The following is a 20,485-nucleotide window of genomic DNA, read 5'->3' on the forward strand; positions in this document are numbered from 1 at the left end:
AAGCTTTTGTCTTTTGACTACGTGAACAATGTTAAGTAGATTTTTCACTTTAAGAGTCACTCTGTATTGCTGATCGAGTAAGATACGTAATGTAAGGTACAAAGAGGTATGCTGTTATGAGACATTTAAAGAAATAAAATTTCATAAATTTCAAAAATCAAACTAAGCGCAATCAGAAAAACGGTAATGAAGAGTCTACAAGGGCGTGTTCAAGTTTGAGGGCAGTGTTGAAAGCGTCCAGGTGCTCGGAGTAGTAGAGGACTAACTCATCCTGGATGCGAGGGCCAGCGCGAGGCGTGCTCGCAGTGGCATCAACTCACTGGTCAACAGCTGATGAGCGTCGCCGTCTCCGGAGGGAAGCGTCGGATTCGTGTAGTCCCGCGACTTGTCATTGTTGTATTTCACGTTCAGGCAAGTCATCTTCGAATAGTCGATGCGGAGTGTGCAGCACCCGTTGTAGATATTCTGCCCGTCGAGCGCCTGAAGAATTACAAGGGATCAAAATTCTAAAACGAGTTAACACTTTTTATTGAAATAACTTTTCTCGTTTCACATGAACAGGATAGACGAGCGAATTATAAATCCCATCAAAAATATATTAGCACTTCAAAAAGTTTTATTTCCTCCGACGGTCGAGATTTTTTTCCCGTAATAAGGACTTGTCGCTTTCACTGACGTAACATTTTGATTGCAAACTCTCAACTTGAATTATACAGGTCAAATGATATTTCCACTTGTTTCTTTCGACCTACTCGACGAGGTATTTTCCATAATTCAAATTAAGCCAAGATAAAAGTGCTTTCGAAGATTTTAATAACAGTGTGTACACTAGTCGTAACACAGAAGAAAAACTCGCATTATGGCTGTGTCAAAATCGTTATGTCCCGAGAGTAACAGCTATTTGTTTGTTCGCGACGCCTGCGGCAGGCTGATAACACCACATCGCGATAGAAAAGAGAATTAATTAAAATGCAACAGCACTCAACCCATTCCTGCGCGCTTTATGCTTCTCAGCGGCTTGTACATATTATTTTTGTAATGAAAACACTAGTGCATCGCATTCTGTTTTACACAATGAGCGCTGAAATATGTAACAGCACGGTGTAATTAAATTAATAGCTCTGTAACGAATAGAGTTCTAAGACTTATAATTTGTATCATTTAAAGTAGAGCTGCAATTAATAAATGATTTGATTTCTTTCGTTGTTGAGTTTGTGAACTGCCTCAGAAGTTCAATTTTCATTATAACCTATAACTTATCTCCCTTGAGAGTTCTAAATCAAATTTATTAATTTTAACAATTAATGACGCCCGCCAATTAAGACGACGGAAGTGTCTTAAGAACATGGAACCTTTAATGTATTGGAGTGATTTGTAACAAAATTTGGTTGGAAATAAAAATATTTAATTATATTAAGTATTCTACGTTGTTGATATATTATGTTACTGCATAAAAATCTCAAGATATTTTATGGTCACTTTGATTTGTTGCTCATGTGGCTGAACCTAATCACGGCACACATGGTGTTAAATGGTTTACTGCAGTCCATTGATACCAAAGAGACGGCCGGCAACTATGAGACATATGGTTGAATTTTCACTTTGTTCTACATCAACTATCCTATCCTTCAAGCTAGAACACATTACTGCTTCGTGGCTGAAATACGCGAAAAGATTCTTTCATCGTCGGAGTCATTCGTCAACACGTGTTAAGTAGGTACGTGTTGCTTTGAAATAATTCCTTAGGATAAATTCCTGTGACGTTTGAATAGCATCGTTTGTTTCGTGTAAGTACATCAAACGTCTTCATCTCTGAGCCGCAATTATTGATAAAACTGTTTTTAATTTACAGACAGAAGGCCGAGCAGTAGATGTGGCTTTTTTGGCTGAGTGGTTAACAATCCTAACAGCCATTATTAACGATCCTATTATTGGCTCTTTTATCGTATGAGTATTTTCAGTATCCATATGAGATAGTCATATGTTGGATTCAAGGCTTGTAAACTATAGCATACTAATTAGTACTTATATGACGCTATTTCTTATTTTATTAATTCATATCTAGAGTACTATTAATGATTAACAACGTTTTAATCGCAAAGGCGAAACAGCCATTACATTAATTCAACGGAGACTTCAAGTTAATGCTTTAAGGTTTCCCCGCTACCTTCCAGTTGTAGTATCTTTGGGTTTCGGCAACCACCACGGATAATTCAGACTGGAAGTTTGTCTACGATTAAAAAAATTTATGTTAGCACTTACGAATTATTTGTTTTAAGCACTCATACATTTTGTATACCCATACATTATATCGGTATTGCTTTAATGTATTATGGATATGATTCACCCATAATGAGTATCCGATATTGAAAAGAGGTGATAGAAAGATGCAAAGCGGCGATGTCGGCTCTCAGAATATTGGCCGCAGATTTAATAAATTTTTGTTCTATATGCAAATGTGACCCCCTGATGTGTAGACGTGAATAGATTGGCTCGTTTAAAACTCAACTTATATGGAAATTCGAAAGGCACGTAAGAAAACGTGGAAGAAGAACGCTTCGATACGTAATTAGTTTTGTAGACCCTCGCGGGTGTGCGGATTCCGCTCCGAATGCCGAATGTAGGCGGAAAGCGAAAATAACGAGTAATTAATTTACAATTCTAATGAATAAATTTTCTTGAAGAATTGACATCGGAGCGCCGTTACGATAATATTGAATATCTAATGGCCAATGATCTGCGTTTACGTTACGTAATGTAATTGATTTGTTGAATTAATGTATGTAATTAACATACTGCCATTATTTGTAATATCTTTTATTTTTATTTTTTTATTGCTTAGATGGGTGGACGAGCTCACAGGCCACCTGGTGTTAAGTTACCGAAGCCCATAGACATCTACAACGTACGCCACCCATTTTGTGATATAAGTTCTAAGGTCTCAGTACAGGTACAACGGCTGCCCCACCCTTCAAACCGAAACGCATTACTGCTTCACGGCAGAAATAGGCGGGGTGGTGGTACCTACCCGTGCGGACTCACAAGAGGTTCTACCACCAGTAATTACGCAAATTATAATTTTGCGAGTCGCGTTGACGCACTTATAGAAAATACATAATGTACTTACAATAATAAAGTTATATAAAATGATGTTCTTGCCAGTTTGACGCAGATGGCCGAGAAAGAATAAGCGAATAAAAGTGTAAGAGGGCAAGGATTTTGAATTGCAGATTAATTTCTTACTTTTTATAAGCTTTCCAGGGGCACTTTCGTATTTAAGTCGGTCGTTACTTTACGAAGTCTTATTTTATATTAAAGGTTTTGGAAACCAAAGATTTGTTTTCAATTTTTTTTTTTATTGTTGTTTACGGACACAATTATGGTGTTTTTGCCCTTAATAGAGACCATAGACATCACATAGTGACATGAAATAGAAGTTTTAAATGTGTCGAAATAGCTGCCTCATGGTAGTATTTGAAATTGACGATAAGGTGGTATCGGCTAGTATGGACGCATAACATACTGCCAACACTACCAACAATTAAATGTTGCCAGCTCTTAAAGAGTTGCGTGCGTTTTTTTATTGTCACTATCCGTGACGTCGAAAACAGTAAAGTATTTAGAACATTTGTAATAATATAGTAATAATAACAATAAAGAACGTGAAATTAATCCGTAAAAGTATTTTTTATTATAGGTAATAATATTATAAACATTAACTGTTGTTAAAGAAACACGCGAATCCGAAAAAGGCTACATAACACTACAGGGATTCATAGCGATACTCCCAATCAACTCCTATCGATATCAATATTCGGGGGGAATTTTATTTTAATCTTCCGAAATGGTTATTTGCGATCTTGGGGGGGAGCCGTAATTGAGGTAAAAAAAATATTAGGAGGAGTGACAAGGTGATAAAACGACAAACGTCACGCCCGATTTGATATTGGGATCCTTTATTGCGTAATAAGGAAAACGAATCTCGAATGTTTCGTTTCTTTCCCTGAATTTATTAGATTCGTGAACGGTCAGAATAGCGGACTAAAATTTAATTTATTATTCAAATATACTAGTAGAAGTGGAGGTATTGATTTCTATATAAATAAACAAATTCAAACACTCTAAGCTAGAGTTTTTTCCCCCGAAACGTAATACAGTTCCTAATTGACATAAAATTGACTAGGATGTATGCAAGAGTCTCTAAAGCACGAAAATAACAGTAATTTTTTTTTATTCCATAGATGGGTGGACAAGCTCACAGCCCACCTGTTTTTAAGTGGTTACCGGAGCCCATAGACATCGACAACGTAAATGCCGTCACCCACCTTGCGATATGAGTTCTAAGGTTCCAATATAGTTACAACGGCTGCCCCATCTTTGAAACCGTAACGCATTACTGCTTTACGGCAGAAATAGGCAGGGTGGTGGTACCTACCCGTGCGGACTCACAAGAGGTCCTACTACCGGTAATTACGCAAATTATAATTTTGCGACCTTGATTTTTGTCACACGATGTTGTTCCTTCACCGTGGAAGTCGATCGTGAACGTTTCTTAAGTACGTATTTCATTAAAAAAATTAAAACCCGCCTGCGGGATTCGAGCACCTGTGCATCGCTACACACGAATGCACCGGACGTCTTATCCTTTAGGCCACGACGACTTCAAATCGAAAAGCATTCAATGATATTTTGTGATGTCCTTGTAAGCAGACGAGCATGCGGCACACCTGACGCTGAGTGGTCATCATTACTCATGGACATCAGTAAAGTCGGAGGCAGAGCCAAGCCGTTGCTTAAAACATCCGACAAAGGTAAGAAGTAACAAGTGTCTTATATCTTTAAATTACGCGCTTGGTAATTGTTTTATCTTTAGGTCGTTAGAACTCGTTTAAGCAAAGCCTTCTTAGTGAAGGATTAAATGCGGTCCGCCTTAATCCAACCCCCTTTGCTAATTCGGGCGGTTTTTCCGCGGAGTGCAGACAAACGTTTTCGTTGGGGGTCCCGTGTCGTTCTTGAGAGTCCGAATATTTCAAGCTCCAGTGCTTCTGTTACGATAGAGAATAGGTAATTACGAGAATATTAATTTAAAAAAATCCCTATTTCTCTATCTTTTTGATGAAATAGCCTGGATTAAGCGGACAACTGTCAATAGGTCATTTAAATAATAATTTGCACGAACTTATCAAATTAGGTATTACATCTACGTATAGTATACACATATAGTATGTGTATATGGATGGATCTTAAATTGACATCCGGATATTTCTAATTGAAGTGTTTTACAAGATATGTGGTTCTTTGTTTCGAAGCCGTGAGAATTAAATAGAATACTCTGGAAAATAACAGGCTATAGAATAAAGACAAGGTAAGGCTATAGAATAAAGAGAAGGCAATAAATTTTGAAGTCTGGAATATTTTCAGGCGCTTAAATTTTACAGTTGAACCACAAAACATATTGTTCTCTAAATTATGACTTCCTTTGATTTAACCCTACTAGCCAACTGCGGAACCTTCTACTGTACGTTGTCCGACGCGGACTTGCCCGGTTTTTGTGAAACTTATATTCAATACTTATGAACAAAACACAGTCTTGATTACCTTATTTTCGAATAATAAGTACTTTTCGTAAGGACCTCTGTATGAAGAGATAAGTTATTGAGACGACGATTAGAAAACCTACTAATAATCTTTTGAAAATATTTCATTCCAAAATCATCACAAAATACGTCAGTATGAATAAATCAACTTCATATTATTATTGATTCTTCATTTTTGATAGGCAAAAGCACTTAAATTAAGAGCGGCAGGTACAAAATGAAATTGAGCTTTGACGAATTGCACTTTCAGTAATTAATTGACTGGGGCCTGTCACAAACCAAGCTATAAGCGTATACGTCTGTATAATGCTATAATATTTTATATGACAAGCAAACATACCGTTTCCGATGGCGAAACGGGAATAGGCTCCCGAGGAAAAATATAATTATTTTCTAAGATAAACAAGTGTGATATGTAAGTTCAGATTTCATTCACTTCTAACGCGAAAGTAACAAACTATAAGATGTTTGAGACAGTAGATTATTAGTTCATTTTTCAAAAAAGCGTCCGTAATAAGTATTAGAATAATAATTCGAAAACAAATCTATAATATTATTATCACAAATTAAAATATAATACTAATATAATAATATAAAATATTATACATACTATGTGTGTCTAAGGATTTCAATTTAAATATGAACGTAGCTTACAAATTTATTTATATTGGTAGTGCATCTGCAAAACTAAATTACAAATTTATGTGTGCAGTGAAATCCGGCTTATGTTCAGACCAGTCTGTCCCGAGATAGTATTTATAATTCAAATGTTTTTAGAAATATTTCATTCAATATATGTGGCTATAACTTTAATATAGCTATATGTTTGTACACAAACTACCACCACCTATCATCATTAAAAAATAAAAACAAAAATAAAAAAACAATTTCGTTTTTTGTCGAATGGAGGAGCAAGTTTAGTTTATTTTAAAGATTATATCGAAATATCCATAACGTATTTTGAATCCAGCCATAACTAAAGCCTTCTCGAGATATGACGTTGCCTCTCTAAAGGTCAGTTTCATCTTCTGTTTTTATTTACCACGTGCCCTGTGGGCTTCCGTAACCACTTAGAATCAGGTGACCATTGAGCATATCAACGTATATTAAGTGGCTATTTTGTTTTTATTGCTTAGATGGGTGGACGAGCTCATAGCCCACCTGGTGTTAAGTAGTTACTGGAGCCCATAGACAGTATAGTTACAACGGCTGCCCCATCCTTCAAACCGAAACGCATTACTGCTTCACGGTAGAAATAGGCAGGGTGGTGGTACCCACCCGCGCGGACTCATAAGAGTTCCTACCACCAGTAAACTCATAAGAGGTCCTACCACCAGTAATAATATAATAATAACAGCCATATCAATTAAAATGAGCGATTTTAGCTCTGACTGTAAGCACTTTCGTAAGCACACATTCGATTAGCCCTCACTAAACAAACCGCATTCGCTCCATTAGACAATGTAATTAATACTGATAACCCCTAATTGTGGTTGACATACATTGACGTACTAAAATCGAGCGACGATCACCTAACAACCGCGCCCACTTATCGCACTATTCGAGTTTGCTTTGGAAACGAACGCCGAATTGGCGTCAAATGTATACTGTGACATCATGAATAATGAAGTCTCTACGTTTGTAGCCGGAGGAGCATGAATCGGTTTTGTCTGCGAACAATATTATTGTTCCCCGAATATAATGGTATTGTTTTACGGGTCCTAAATGTAGCGGGCGTGTGCGAGGCGTTTCGCAGCCCAAAATATGAGCACGGCAACATGAAAGTTTGGAGCGGATGTTGATTACGGTAAGCAAACCTCGGCGCAGAACACCAACAAAACTGTTAAACAATGTTTGACACGTAACTAGGTGATATAGAGTGTGGCTCAAGTGCTGTTGACACAACCTATAGGGACCTAAGTGGGGGAGGGCGATGGAACGTGCAATTTTAAACGAGACTTGGACCAACGCTGGTGCTTCACTGTTTGTGGCGCACCGTGAAATATCAATGAAGATTTCGCGGGCGAACGAACGCCACATATCGGACTTAGCAACTAGCTTTCGGTGCTTACCTTCTATCTAATATAAAATATAGTTACTACTAATAAAGTAATCCTAAAAATGAATACTTTAGAAAAATTAGGTGACAATTTTTTTTAACAATTCAAATTTCGCTGAATAGGGTGAGTGTAAAAGTAAAGTTAAGTTATGTAAAGCCGCTGAAAAACTAAAACAATTATTAGGTACGAACGATAACAATCTTAAAATAATTTATATCGTGAACATTGTTTTAAAAACGTAATTTCCGTGATGTATTTCAACAACACAATCCAAGTTTGTTCTCTTGTGTGATGCGTATATTTTTTAAATATATTTTAGAGGATAATAATAATAAAAAAAAAAAGAAAGATATATGTATTTTAAAGGATAATAAGCATTTTTCTCAAAAAAAAAAGCGATTTCGTAGTTACTACAAACATACTGGTAGCGTGGAACACCAATCGCATGACGCGAGTTATTACAGAGGACTCCGGGCGGAGATATAACATTTTTGTCGTTACATTGTTTGAGCACGTTCTTTTGTTGACACAAAGACACCGACCGGTAAGACGTAGCCGCAGTGCAAAGTGCAATTTTAAAATGTAAACAAAGCTCGCACCTTGAGTCCATAAACGCTATCTCGGATTTCGCCTTATTGAACCTCCGAGGCGAAAAATAATCTTTTCATATTTGCTTCGCTTTATAACGAAGAAGTGAAACTTTGTTATGTAAATCTCTTTTGAAATAGTTCTTGGCAATTTTATAACGTTATTAAAAAAAAAGCGCAACTTTCGTAACTTCTTAAGAATATAATTAATTCTGTGAAAACAATTAATTTCTTGGAACAATATTAAAACATACTTGCGGGCCATCTATCGTTCGCTGATGGTTTTATCACAAAAACCACCCGTGGGGTGTTAACAAGAATATCTGTATCAAGTTTCATCATAATCGGATAATTGTTTAGGAACACACAATGGACACAACTTAGATACAAAAATATGTTTTTATTCATTTAGACCTATGTAAAAAACTCTCCACGAGACAGGCAGTGCCTAGTGTGGAGAGTTTTTAGCAAACTGTTATGTGTTTTTTTATGTGTTATGTATGTAGTAAGTAAAAAAGTATATAGCTAACTATAAAATTTTAATACAATAATATAAATATGAATGTAATTCATAATTTCAATCTAATTTAGATTATTATTTATTAACAAACTCCGTAGCATCAGTATATTTTTTTTCTAATGATAAAGAACAAGAATTATTTATTTTAAATAATAAATACCAGTGGATTCTAACAGTGATACATAATCAAATTGCTATCAATCATAACTTACTGATGGAGCGGCTGCGGTCTGATTAACGTTGGTCCTACTGCGACTGACTAATGATTGTTGCGTAATTTGAACATGTTTTCAACTACATCATAGTCTTTCTACATCTTCAGTTGAAGGCGATATGATTGATCTTTCATATTCACTTTTCAATGATGTCAGTTGTATTAGAGTGCTTTTAAATTTAGTGTCAAAAAGAACTTGCTTTTTCACTATTTTAACCGAATGTTCACGATTGACTTCCACGGTGAAGGCATAGCATCGTGTAATAAAAATCAAACCCGCAAAATTTTAATTTGCGTAATGACTGGTGGTAGGACCTCTTGTGAGTCCGCACGGGTAGGTACTACCATCCCGCCTATTTCTGCCGTGAAGCAGTAATGCGTTTCGGTTTGAAGGGTGAGGCCGCCGTTGTAACTATACTCAGACCTTAGAACTTATATCTCAAAGTGGGTGGCGCATTTACGTTGTGGTTGTGAGCACGTCCACCCATTTAACAAATAAAAAAATATGTATTAAAATCAAAAGCTTTCTCAAAAATAAAATTTAAAATCAGCGCATTAAAAGCGTACGTTTCGTGTCTGCGTATACAGGCTGCCCTCTGAAAGATTTGGCGAGGTTAGAGATTTATGTCAAGGATCATAGAGGTAGGGATCGAGGGATTTCAGCGCTCCTAACATCCGACTGTGCCCTTTGTGCCTGGAGCACTATCCGGGTTCACTTCACTTTGTACCTCTTACTTGTGTTGCCACTTAACTCGCGGGACGTTTTAATTCCATTTCGAGAAAAATTCGTGGCCAGTTCCTTCCCGAGTGGTTTCGTGAGGAGTTGCGCGGATTACAGCTCTCTCGTCTAACTTTTTCCGAATAACATCACGTAAGTGATGTCAGATTGTCGACCGATATCGTCTGTACGATATATAATATGGTACCTAGTATGTACCTAGTATTTATAATACGCTCTTATTACATACATACGTATTAAGCTAGGTGCGTATGTATTTTTGTGTGTATGTAACGGAATATTTGAACGTGATTTTCTCCGATTTTGAACCTATGACAATAATTTTATAATTTCGCTCTAATATCCTAACTAATATCAACGGCGCGGCGTAAAAAAGATGAAATTAATTGTTTGTTCTTTACTATTTAAGCGCGTTTTTGTTTTTGATTTTAAACTGCATATTTTTAGTCAAACCAAATTGGGACACTAAAATAATTTGTGTGAAAGTTGATTACTTTTTTCCTTGTTAGTTGATATTTGAAAAGTCCAGTTATGTTAACAGATCTGTTAACGGGTGCCAGACTTATTGCAGTAGCGAGCGCCATAATGCTACTGCTAATGCATTGTTACTACGCGGCTAATACGTAATGTACACTCGGTCTCCCGCAGCAGTGCAGGCTACGTAGTTACTCTAATGTACTGTTTTTATTTCCATTATTTGTTTACTACAAAATTAGACTTCATATATATATTTTTTTTTATTGCCCTTGTAGGCAGACGAGCATACGGCCCACCTGATGGTGAGTGGTCACCGTCGCCCATGGACTTCAGCAATGCCAGGGGCAGAGCCAAGCCGCTGCCTACCGCAAATCTCACTCATATGTAGGTGTAAACTTTTTTCTTGTCGTCTTTTTTTTCCCTACCCATGCTGATAGCCTTGAGAGGCTATATCAGCTTCGCCCTGACGTGTAGGTAAGCTCACGGTGCTCAAACCGGAGTGGTCCTAACACTGGCCCTAGCAAGAGCAGTGCTTCGCAGAATCTACCACCGGATCGGAAACGCGACCCACTGAGAAGATCCGGTGAGAAACTCAGTGGGCTGTGTCTGTGTGTTAAAACTTATCGCTAAGACATCGATCTTAAAAGCATAATTCGAGTGAAGTTTTGTAAATAATAAAAGGTGCCACATCCAAATGGTATTTCGGTTTGTTTTAAAATTTCAATTACTGGCCACTTCAAAACGTGAAGTTAATGTTTAAATTTAGGAAGCCGCATTTGAAACAAGTATTCCGTGCGGACTTTATTTCTATTAAAGCGGACTCCATTAGCAGAGTCGAGTTGATGAGACTTAGCGTTGCTAAGTTTTCACCACTACGCTTTGCTGGTGATATCTCAATTTCATGACGGGTTTCCTCGCTACAGAACATTAATTTAATAAATAAGTCACGAGCGAGTAGCGTTTTGTAACTTATAATATTCTATTGTACGCCACGTTAATGAAAGCAGAATGATATTAATACGCTTCACTTTTGCACTTGTACCGACAGCACTCCACAGGAATCGGGCGTAAAGAGCGACTAATTAGGACGACTAGTCGAGTCGCTATTGTAGAATTCATTAGCGAATTGTACTCCGCCGACAGAGGTATTACAGACAAATTCGACAAATGAACAGAGTAACAAGCCTTTCAAGGTTTATTTTTGTATTCGGGCCCTCTATTATCGATTACGTGCGTTATCGATTTCATTGTCGTGTTTCAATAACGTTAAATAAAATTGTTCTGCTATCGACTCGTAATAAAATTACCGAGATTCATAGCGGCGCGCCGACGGAAAGCTTCGATAATTATGTTCGCGAACTGAGTTTGCGGAAGCCACAAAACGAAATTTAATTTGCCCTGAACGCTGCATCAGAAATAAAGTTAAAACAGTCGTTGCAGCCGGCCGCCGTACGTCCAACTTCTAACGCAAATGAATAGTGAATAGGAAAAGTTGGGTCGAGAAAAATGATGTCCCACTCGGTAGCGGGCGAGGGCTATTGTCGCGGACTCGCAGCCGCCGCTCTGCTTACCGATATTATTGTTATTAAATGTACGTAAACGTTCTGTTGTAACTTATACTTTCAACAACCACGAACGTACAAAAACATTAAAGTTGCTTTCGCATAGAACTAGTAGTAGTACCTATTCTGAACAATCTGATTTATAAACTTTATACTGTCATATGAATTACACATACGCGTATGTTCGAAGACAGTTTTTACTGGTGGTCCGTGCGGGTAGATACCACCGCCCTGCCTATTTCTGCCGTGAAGCAGTAATGCGTTTCGGTTTGAAGGGTGGAGCAGCCGTTGTAACTATACTGAGATCTTAGAACTTATATCTCAAGGTGGGTGGCGCATTTACGTTGTAGATGTCCATGGGCTCCAGTAACCACTTAACACCAGGTGGGCTGTGAGCTCGTCCACCCACCGAAGCAATAAAAAAAAAAATTTTTTTTCTTCTAATTTTACACATTTTTAAATTTGAGCGATGTTCATTTCAAATTATGAGATAGGTTTTGCTATTGTTCGACTTAATCCGTAATCAGGAACAAAACGTTGAGCTTAATAATTACGAATGCGGTCGATTACGATGCTGAATACAACAAAGTGGCTACAAATACATAATTGCAACTATCAATATGAAACTTTGGTACCTACGCAGTCGGAGCGGAGTAGATAAGAAGACTTCATACCCAGGATAGTTCGAAAGCGAGTCATTAAAGTGAATGAAACGTGCGGCAATAGGAACTTTGTTTTATGGCATTGCTTTACAAACAGTTAAATAAAAACAAAGAAGTCTTTAGTGCTCACCGTTTTTGCTGTTTGCGCCGACACCGTGTCTGGATACTGAATGAGAGCTTGGAATGAATCTGAAAACAAAATACATTTACATTATTATCAGTGGATTTAAACTCGGAATAATTCGCAACTTCTCCCGAATTCTACCGTTAAAAGTATTTGTAGTATTTCAACAGGGCTCTCTAAAGCAAATTCAAAAATTGCGTGACCGTTTTCGTGCCTTAGAAATTATTAATGGATACTTCGTAAAATATTATTTACAATATGCGGACAATGAAGACGAAATTGGCGCCCAACGTGGGGCAGACCTGAACCCATGCGTCATCAAGAGTAAGTCCCGTCTCAGGTGCAGCACAGCTATTTTATCATGTACAACGCTTCAGTGAATATTCGAGCACGTAAGTTTCGCGCCTATTTTACATTCGGGGTAGTCGTGAAGTTACAAAATTTATTGCTTCAGTAGCTCATTCGCGACTGCTGTTGTTAAAAGTTTGATGATACGACGGCGTTTTAAGAGATAATCGCAAACTTAAAATTGAGCTTTTTAATATTTTAGTGCATATTTTGTATAGTTACTATTGTTAAGAAAGCTAAAACGAGAAAACCGTGATAAATAATAAACGAACAAAGTAGTTGGATATGTTCTCGCATTCGACGTGAATGGCCTTGCAAGTAATATAGTTGGTCGTCGAGTATATTTACTGCGAGAGGAGTAGCGTTAAACCCCCTAATTTAAGGCGTGATCCGGGCGATCATTGCCGCCCGTTGGCCGAGGACATAAATTCACATTTTTAGGAAACATTGGTAGAGCCACGTCGGTCGCCTATATAAGGTAGCGTTATGTTAGTAGTTGAAGATAACCCAAAGTTTTTTTTAGGTGAGGAAGTCGGAAAATTCGCGCGATACTATTTGGGCGTATATTCAGTATATTCTATAATAGTCTTATTTTAAAACTGTAAAAAAGTTAACGAAATGGCCTCTCCAGTTTATAGGCAGCGAGAAAATGAATAGAAAAAAGATAATGCACGCTTACGTCGGACCCATCGCAGCTAATTCCCTTGCCCTTAATAAATTTTCAAGACTTATAAAATATAGAGAAGAGAATCACTTAAGACACTGTTTGTCTAGTTTGTTGTTAGTGATAGATTTATTATTAATAATTTATTTTTACAGTGATAATTAATTTGATATTGTGACTGTACTCCCCTACTACTGACTACCTGTTTTATTTCTTTTGTTCTTTTTGCACGTTAATGCGGTTTAACTTTTGAATTTGATAATGTTATTTTTATTTTGTAATTTTTTTATAGCTTATTATTTATATTTGTGACATTTTGGCGATCTGGACGTTTTTCTGTAAGCCACAATTATTATAATATATTAGTTTAATAAGTATAGTTATATAAATAAATAAATAAAGACACGATAGTTGATGTAAATTACGCGCTGTGTCCTTCATAAATTTTTTAAATTTTTTATTTATTTTGGTATTCTATGTATATGAAATGTTATTGTTAATGGATATTATGGATGGATGATGTGGATGCAAAATCTGAAGTAAATGAAATAAATAAAATAAAATAGATAGTTAAACGGCTTCATACATTTATTAGACTTAATTTTGGAGGATACAAATAGAATTCATAAAGCACGTATGGAATATCGGAGTGTTTTCGTTTTTTTAAATTCAATGATAACGGGACTAAGTCGTGGATTTACTTAAATAAAAGTTAGTATTAATGTGTAAGTTTCTTGAAACTTCAGTTTGTTTTTATTATTATTATTATATATTTTTGATAGTAAAAATTTGTGATTTAAAACTTTTTTGTACTTAAAACAACAATAAAAATAAATTTAAGAACATCTAAATAATTAGTACAAAGGCGAGTTTAATTTATTTACGATTATTTACTAATAAAAAAAAATGGGATGTATGTGAGGGAAAAATTAATAAAAAAGATTTGTGGTGTCGTGGGCCACCGGATAGGAACGAAGTTCCTTATTATAAAAATAATAATTTTAAGTTCTATTCGAGGTATAAAAAAAATAAAACTGGTTTCATAACAACCCAAGGTCATTCGGTAACGTGCGAGCTTATTGTGGTACACTTCATTCACGGTTGATTGCATAAGAGTTAGTGTATTGCGCAAACGAACGCTCTGAGATCGTGGTCAATGAATGATAAAAAAATATGTTATTTTTTGTACGTTATTACAAAGTTAAGTCGTGTAGTGTGTGCATTACTAATTTGTACGTTATAACAAAGTTAAGTGGTACCCTGTGTGTATTTCTAATAAAAATCTTACGTTACGGACGTTTTTTCCCAGTTAGGGTACCTCTCCTTATCGTCCCATAAGTACATACATACATACATACAATATTTTCTTAAATAGATACATACTGTACTGTACATACATATGATTTAATTGATTCAAAAGTTACGCTGCGTCAAGCCGTTAACTGTGAAACTCTTACAAACGAGCCGGACTGCTAGACAGACACTCTTGCTTCGTTTATTTATTCATGCTGAAATATTCAAGTTCTAATTCAATAAGATGTTCCGATTGCGCGCAAGTTATTCAAATCTCAATCAATCGGCGGCGTGCGCGCCGCTTCATTAAGTTTCATTAAAAATTCAAGCGGAAAGCGCAATTACATAATGGAATATTCAAACATCGATCTCTGCGTAAACACAAGATGGAAGTTGCGGTGAAATTAAAATTTCGTAATCCGCATTTCGCTGTAGCGAAGAGGTTGCTTCCGCTATGTTAATATTAAGCGAGAGGGCGGGCGGTCGCCGGCCGACCGATTACAGTATAATTTGATATCTTAAATCTCGACATCTCCCCTGCAATGAACGGGCTCCGTCAAGCTTGAATGCGTCCTCGTTCGCAAATTACGCGTCTTTTCAGCTAACCGTTCAACTCTGATACTCGGATACTACTGGTGAATATGACTCGAACAGATGTAAGTAGATGTCGGAGAAGCCACAATTATTAACACCATCGTCAAACATCATAGGGGCGAATAGGGTGAGCGAGCAAAGAGAAACATTGTGAACACCAATCACGTTTGTTGTCTTAGAACAATTTAGAAATCTTCTCCTGACATTAGCAAACGAAAACGAATGACAGTCCTTGGACGAGGGCACCGCTCTTCAACAAGGCTGGTTGGTAAGTGTTAAGGTGTTTACGCACCTCCATCGGCTGTCGTAGCACAAAGTTAGCAGAGTTCCGACGATACCGCGATCGCGCTGCCATCTCTCGGGAATCGCGCTGTTTCGTTTAGCTACCAAACTAATGACCGTCTCAGATATGACTCGATACTAAGCCCGATACCCGATAGTTAAATATAAATTTAAAAGTCGATCATGCCACTTAAGTACAGTTTCATGTTAATTTATATTGGACGGTTAAGCCTGAACGGCATCCGAAATGAGATCATAAGATTTAGACTCAGACACCGCAATGTCCGTAGACGAATCAAATCCTTAATTAAGGGGGTCCGACGACGAAATAGACAAGACGTGTACCGCAAACAGGGTACGCATAATAATTGTAGCGGTCTGCTACACCTTAATAAAGCCAATCGGGGCAGACGAGGGGCGAGGAGATCACGAAGGGGGAAGGATTACGGCGACTCCGCGCTCTTCATTGAGATTTGTTTCGGGATTAGGAGCGCGTTTGATGGTAACCTCCGTGAGGTCGCAGCCTGTCGCTAAGAGCGCACAACCGTCATCACGTTCCCCGTCCGCATTCAATATTAACACGATACACGAACTTAATATTCATCAGAGAAACTTCAACGGGACTCGTGAAAGTAGCACGCGTGAAACAACACGTATCAAAATTTAGTAACAAGTTCTGAACGATGGGAGTTCGAGCATAGTCGAATCGGTGCCTACCGTATAAGATGCTTAATTAGTAATACCACTTTATTAATCCAAGAATCGGTAGCGATTTATCTCCTGCACTGCTAATACGGGCGAGGGTACCACTCACCTTCAGATATCACTACTTGTCAGCCTTTCAAGGCAATGAAAGCAAATAAAAAAAACACGGATTTTTGGTTCAAATTACCACAGTTTTTTGGTTTAAATTGCTTTAAATTTTGCCATTAAATAAACTCTTTGACATATACTTTTTTTTTTTTTTTTTTTTTTTTTTTTTTTTTCAGGAGGAAATCGCCGGACTTCCGCCCTTTTCTGGGCGGGGTATGTCAGAGTCGAACTGACTAAAACCTCCTGTCGCTCAACAACCAACGTCCAAACCTCGCATGAGACAGAACTCATGACAAGGCAAAGGGGGGAAAGTGAAGCGTTTAGTGCGGAGCACATCTCTCCCATCACCCTCCCCCTCGGGACGCCGGACTGGCGGTCGTCGGCGCCACGACCACCAGCCCTCTCGGTCGGCAGACTGTCCGAAGCCCGCCTAGATGGCGCCGGTTAGAGTGGGTTACCCTACGGAATACCCCGCTGGGCCAGAACCAGCGTGGGTCGAGGATAGCCGGCCTTCCATCACCCGGATGCTCTTGCGTAAAACGCGTGCAGAGCAGCTTGCACGTCGTCTTCTTAGGCCCCCCTCGCCGGTCCCCAGACCGACATGTGAGGGGGACCCGAAACACTTAGAGGGCCAGGGCTTGGGCGAGATCCGCCTCCCTGGCCCCCGCTCGACGGCGGCGGGATTGTGCGTCTCTCACGCGCCCCGCCGCCTCCTTCTGCGAGATGGTGCACTCGCAGAAGTCGAGCATCGCCTTCCACGACTCGTCGTCGCCGAGCATCGATGCCACAACACTCGGCAACGACAAGTCGGTTCCTATTTTTGCGACGAGGACACGGCGCCACCCCTCCCATGCGGGGCAGGCGACGAGCGTATGCTCTGCCGTGTCCAAGTCGCAACCACAATGGTGGCACTCTGCCGTCGGCTCGGCTGTGATCCGGTGCAGGAACTCACCGAAACAACCATGCCCAGTGAGCACCTGCGTAAGCCGGAAAGTGAGGCGTCCTCTGTCACGATTCACCCAATCCACAAGGACCGGGCGAATCGCCTCGACGGTCCTACGACCAGCCGAAGGATCAGCCAGCCGTCTGGACCATGACTCCAGCACGGACCGCCGAGATTGGGCCCTCCGTGCTCTGACCACACTGGGGCTGGGACGCGCCACGCCCCGGGCACGAAGTTCAGCCCGCCACCTATAGTCAGCGGCGAGCGCCTCCGCTTCCAGAACCCAAGGCGGCGTCCCAGCCAGTACACACGCCGCCTCAAAGGAGATGGTGCGATAACCACGGATGACCCTGACCGCGATGGTGCGTTGCGGCCGTTGCAGCAGCTTCGCCACCCCCACGGCCAGGGACTGGCCCCACACGGGCGCCCCGTATAGGGCCATTGATCGCACCACCCCCGTATAGAGACGGCGCGTCACCTGGTCAGGCCCCCCGTTGACATATACATAGGTATATCAGTTCGCATGAACGACAAGAAAAGCGGTTTAATGCGACTTTTGGTGCGTGATAATACGAAAACTATTCATAACATTCGAATATAAGATGTAATATTGTAGTTTATGTATTTGCTACCACGAGATCGGGTAATTGAAGTAAGAATTTATACGTTCCGGATGTACCAACTACTTTGGGTTAGACGCCAATATCTCCTTACACGGCTTTCTGAATTCACACTAACTTTTCAGGCGTGTACGGGTTCTGATACGTTTTGACTTTTAAGTGTTATGTGCATGAAAGAAATATCATTATTAGATATTACAATTGCGCAAATCTTTATGGACCCCGGAAGCCATTTCATATTGTGTGGGCTATCAGCGAGTTCACTAGTCCAGTAATAAAAAATATGATTAGAATGAGAAGGGAATGAGTTTTCTAATAAGTTTTCTAATAAGTTTCTAATTCCGTTTTCTAGTAGTATTATTTGTTGGTTTATCTTATGTGATCGTATTTGTGGGATTTAGTTGAAACTTTGTACAGCTATTGAGTTCGTTTGTGATGTATATGGTGTAAGTATATGTAATACAGATATTACTAAGTTCAACTAATACAAGATAAAATCGATTTGTTTTCCAACACCAGCTTTTTTTGAAATTAGGAACAATCAAGAAACAACTTAGTATTGGAAAATACCTATAGAAAAAAACATTGAAATATTTATTGTCCACGCTCGGGACAATTAATAAATCTGTTTTTTGGAAGTGATGCTATATATTTTTAATCCGAAAATAATAATTAGGTAAATTAAGTGAATATTTATAAAAAAGGCGCCAAAGTCGTGATTGAGTAAAAAATGCACAGATAATATAAAAAATAAAGATAAGCGTTTCGTTTCACGTTGTGAAGATCTTGAACGTAATATGAAAAGATACTCTTCTGAAACACGAAATGCTGTGGCATTCGGAGCATTGAATATTTCGATACAAATAAAATAAACATACCCAACAGATTTCAACGAAAACACTATGCAAATTCACGGTATGTTTACAAAGCAATTTACAAAAATTACCGCGACTCTATCTGTCTATGGTTGGAAATGTTTCATACTCGCATGAATATTCAAAAGAACAATACCGGAAAATAGTACGAGCCTAAAGCTTTTTACGATTGGACAATGATGAACGCGCTAAAAAAACAAACAGCCGGTCATCGGTACAATCCGAACAACACGAACTCGACGTTCGGAAATTGGAAACGCTTGCATTAGCACAGGTGCTGTGATACGAGAGGAGTTATGAGCATCTATGCTGTTTAGCGAGGACCCTTGTGCATCCAAGAGTTTGCGTTCGATTAACTTGGCCATGACAAATGCGATCCAATTTAGATTTTGAATTTAGAACTCGAATTCAATGTGGGGTTTAGTCTTATATCTGTACACTAGCTTGGAAATGCATTTAGATGCTACTATATTTAGTACTTATTTACGTAATTCGTTTTTTTGGAAACATAAGTGATTTATGTCATGGAAATAAATGGGAAAAACTGGATTCGAACAATAAAATATTATGTAGTATTTTTCGTTGATTTTGTCGGTGAGTACTTTTCGAGGGGACGAGGTTTTTATATAAAAGTTTATTTGAGGTTTCCGACTAGGCGCCAGTATAATTAGGCGAGAGTGAGCACCGACTCAACGCTCACCCGAGAGCTTATCAAATATGTACCTACCTGCTGCCTCCTGTGTGCCGGATTTATTTAGGATATGCATGAGGGTACAATTTAAATTTTAAACGGATTGCGCCCTTGGATTTCGGCCCTGTGTTACGCTTGGTAAATCTATCACTATAACGCGGGCGAAATTAATTTTAAAGCCCACCTCGATTCGATTTATTAATAGTGGTTTTAGTGAGTGTAATCCTGCTGGGATGTAATATACAAACGCATTTGCAATCAGAGGCTTATCAACGGATGTATTTCGTCACGAATAGATTTGTAATATCTACAATTACTTATTGTGTGTTGTTTCAAAATTACGTATTAAATTGTTTATATTGAAGATTTTGTAGTCGATACATAATTACATAAACTAAGATATTATTTGAAGATATCGAGATTATGCCGTAGTTGGATCATCGGAAAACAATAAATCTGACTATTACGTTCAAATGGTGTTCACAAATGGCAATCACGATGAAGTCTTGAAATAAAATCTAACCAACGGATTTGTAATTTTTTATGATTGAATGATTACTGGTGGCCCGGAGGCCTTTCCAGTTTCATCAGAACAGGTGGGCGAGCAAAGGCTCAGTCAGGAGGGGTGGGATTTGCTAACAGCTGCCCGAGCGCCTCCGAAGGAGACCTAACTACTCAAGAGCAACTGCTTCGCGAATGAATCTACTACCGGATCGGAATCGCGACCCGCTGAGAAGATCCGGCAAGAAACTCAGCGGGCTGATGGATGGGTTAGTTTGCACGTCGAACTCTTTGTCAAGTACGATTACCGGGGTCCTTA

General features: G+C 38.7%; 1 protein-coding gene across 5 annotated transcripts in view; it reads right to left on the minus strand.

Annotated features, from left to right (window-relative positions):
- Positions 1 to 20,485, minus strand: part of LOC101740192 (polypyrimidine tract-binding protein 2) — a 529,447-nt gene that overhangs the window by 10,339 nt on the left and 498,623 nt on the right. For all 5 annotated transcript variants that reach the window (XM_062675010.1, XM_038019014.2, XM_038019015.2 and 2 more), the window contains 2 exons: positions 12,549 to 12,607; positions 321 to 480 (listed from right to left, as the gene is read on the minus strand). In XM_062675010.1, the coding sequence (XP_062530994.1) occupies positions 321 to 480; positions 12,549 to 12,607 (219 nt within the window). The remainder of the gene's footprint in view (positions 1 to 320; positions 481 to 12,548; positions 12,608 to 20,485) is intronic.

The sequence above is a fragment of the Bombyx mori genome, chromosome 22 (genome assembly GCF_030269925.1).
Source record: "Bombyx mori chromosome 22, ASM3026992v2".
NCBI lineage: Eukaryota > Metazoa > Arthropoda > Insecta > Lepidoptera > Bombycidae > Bombyx > Bombyx mori.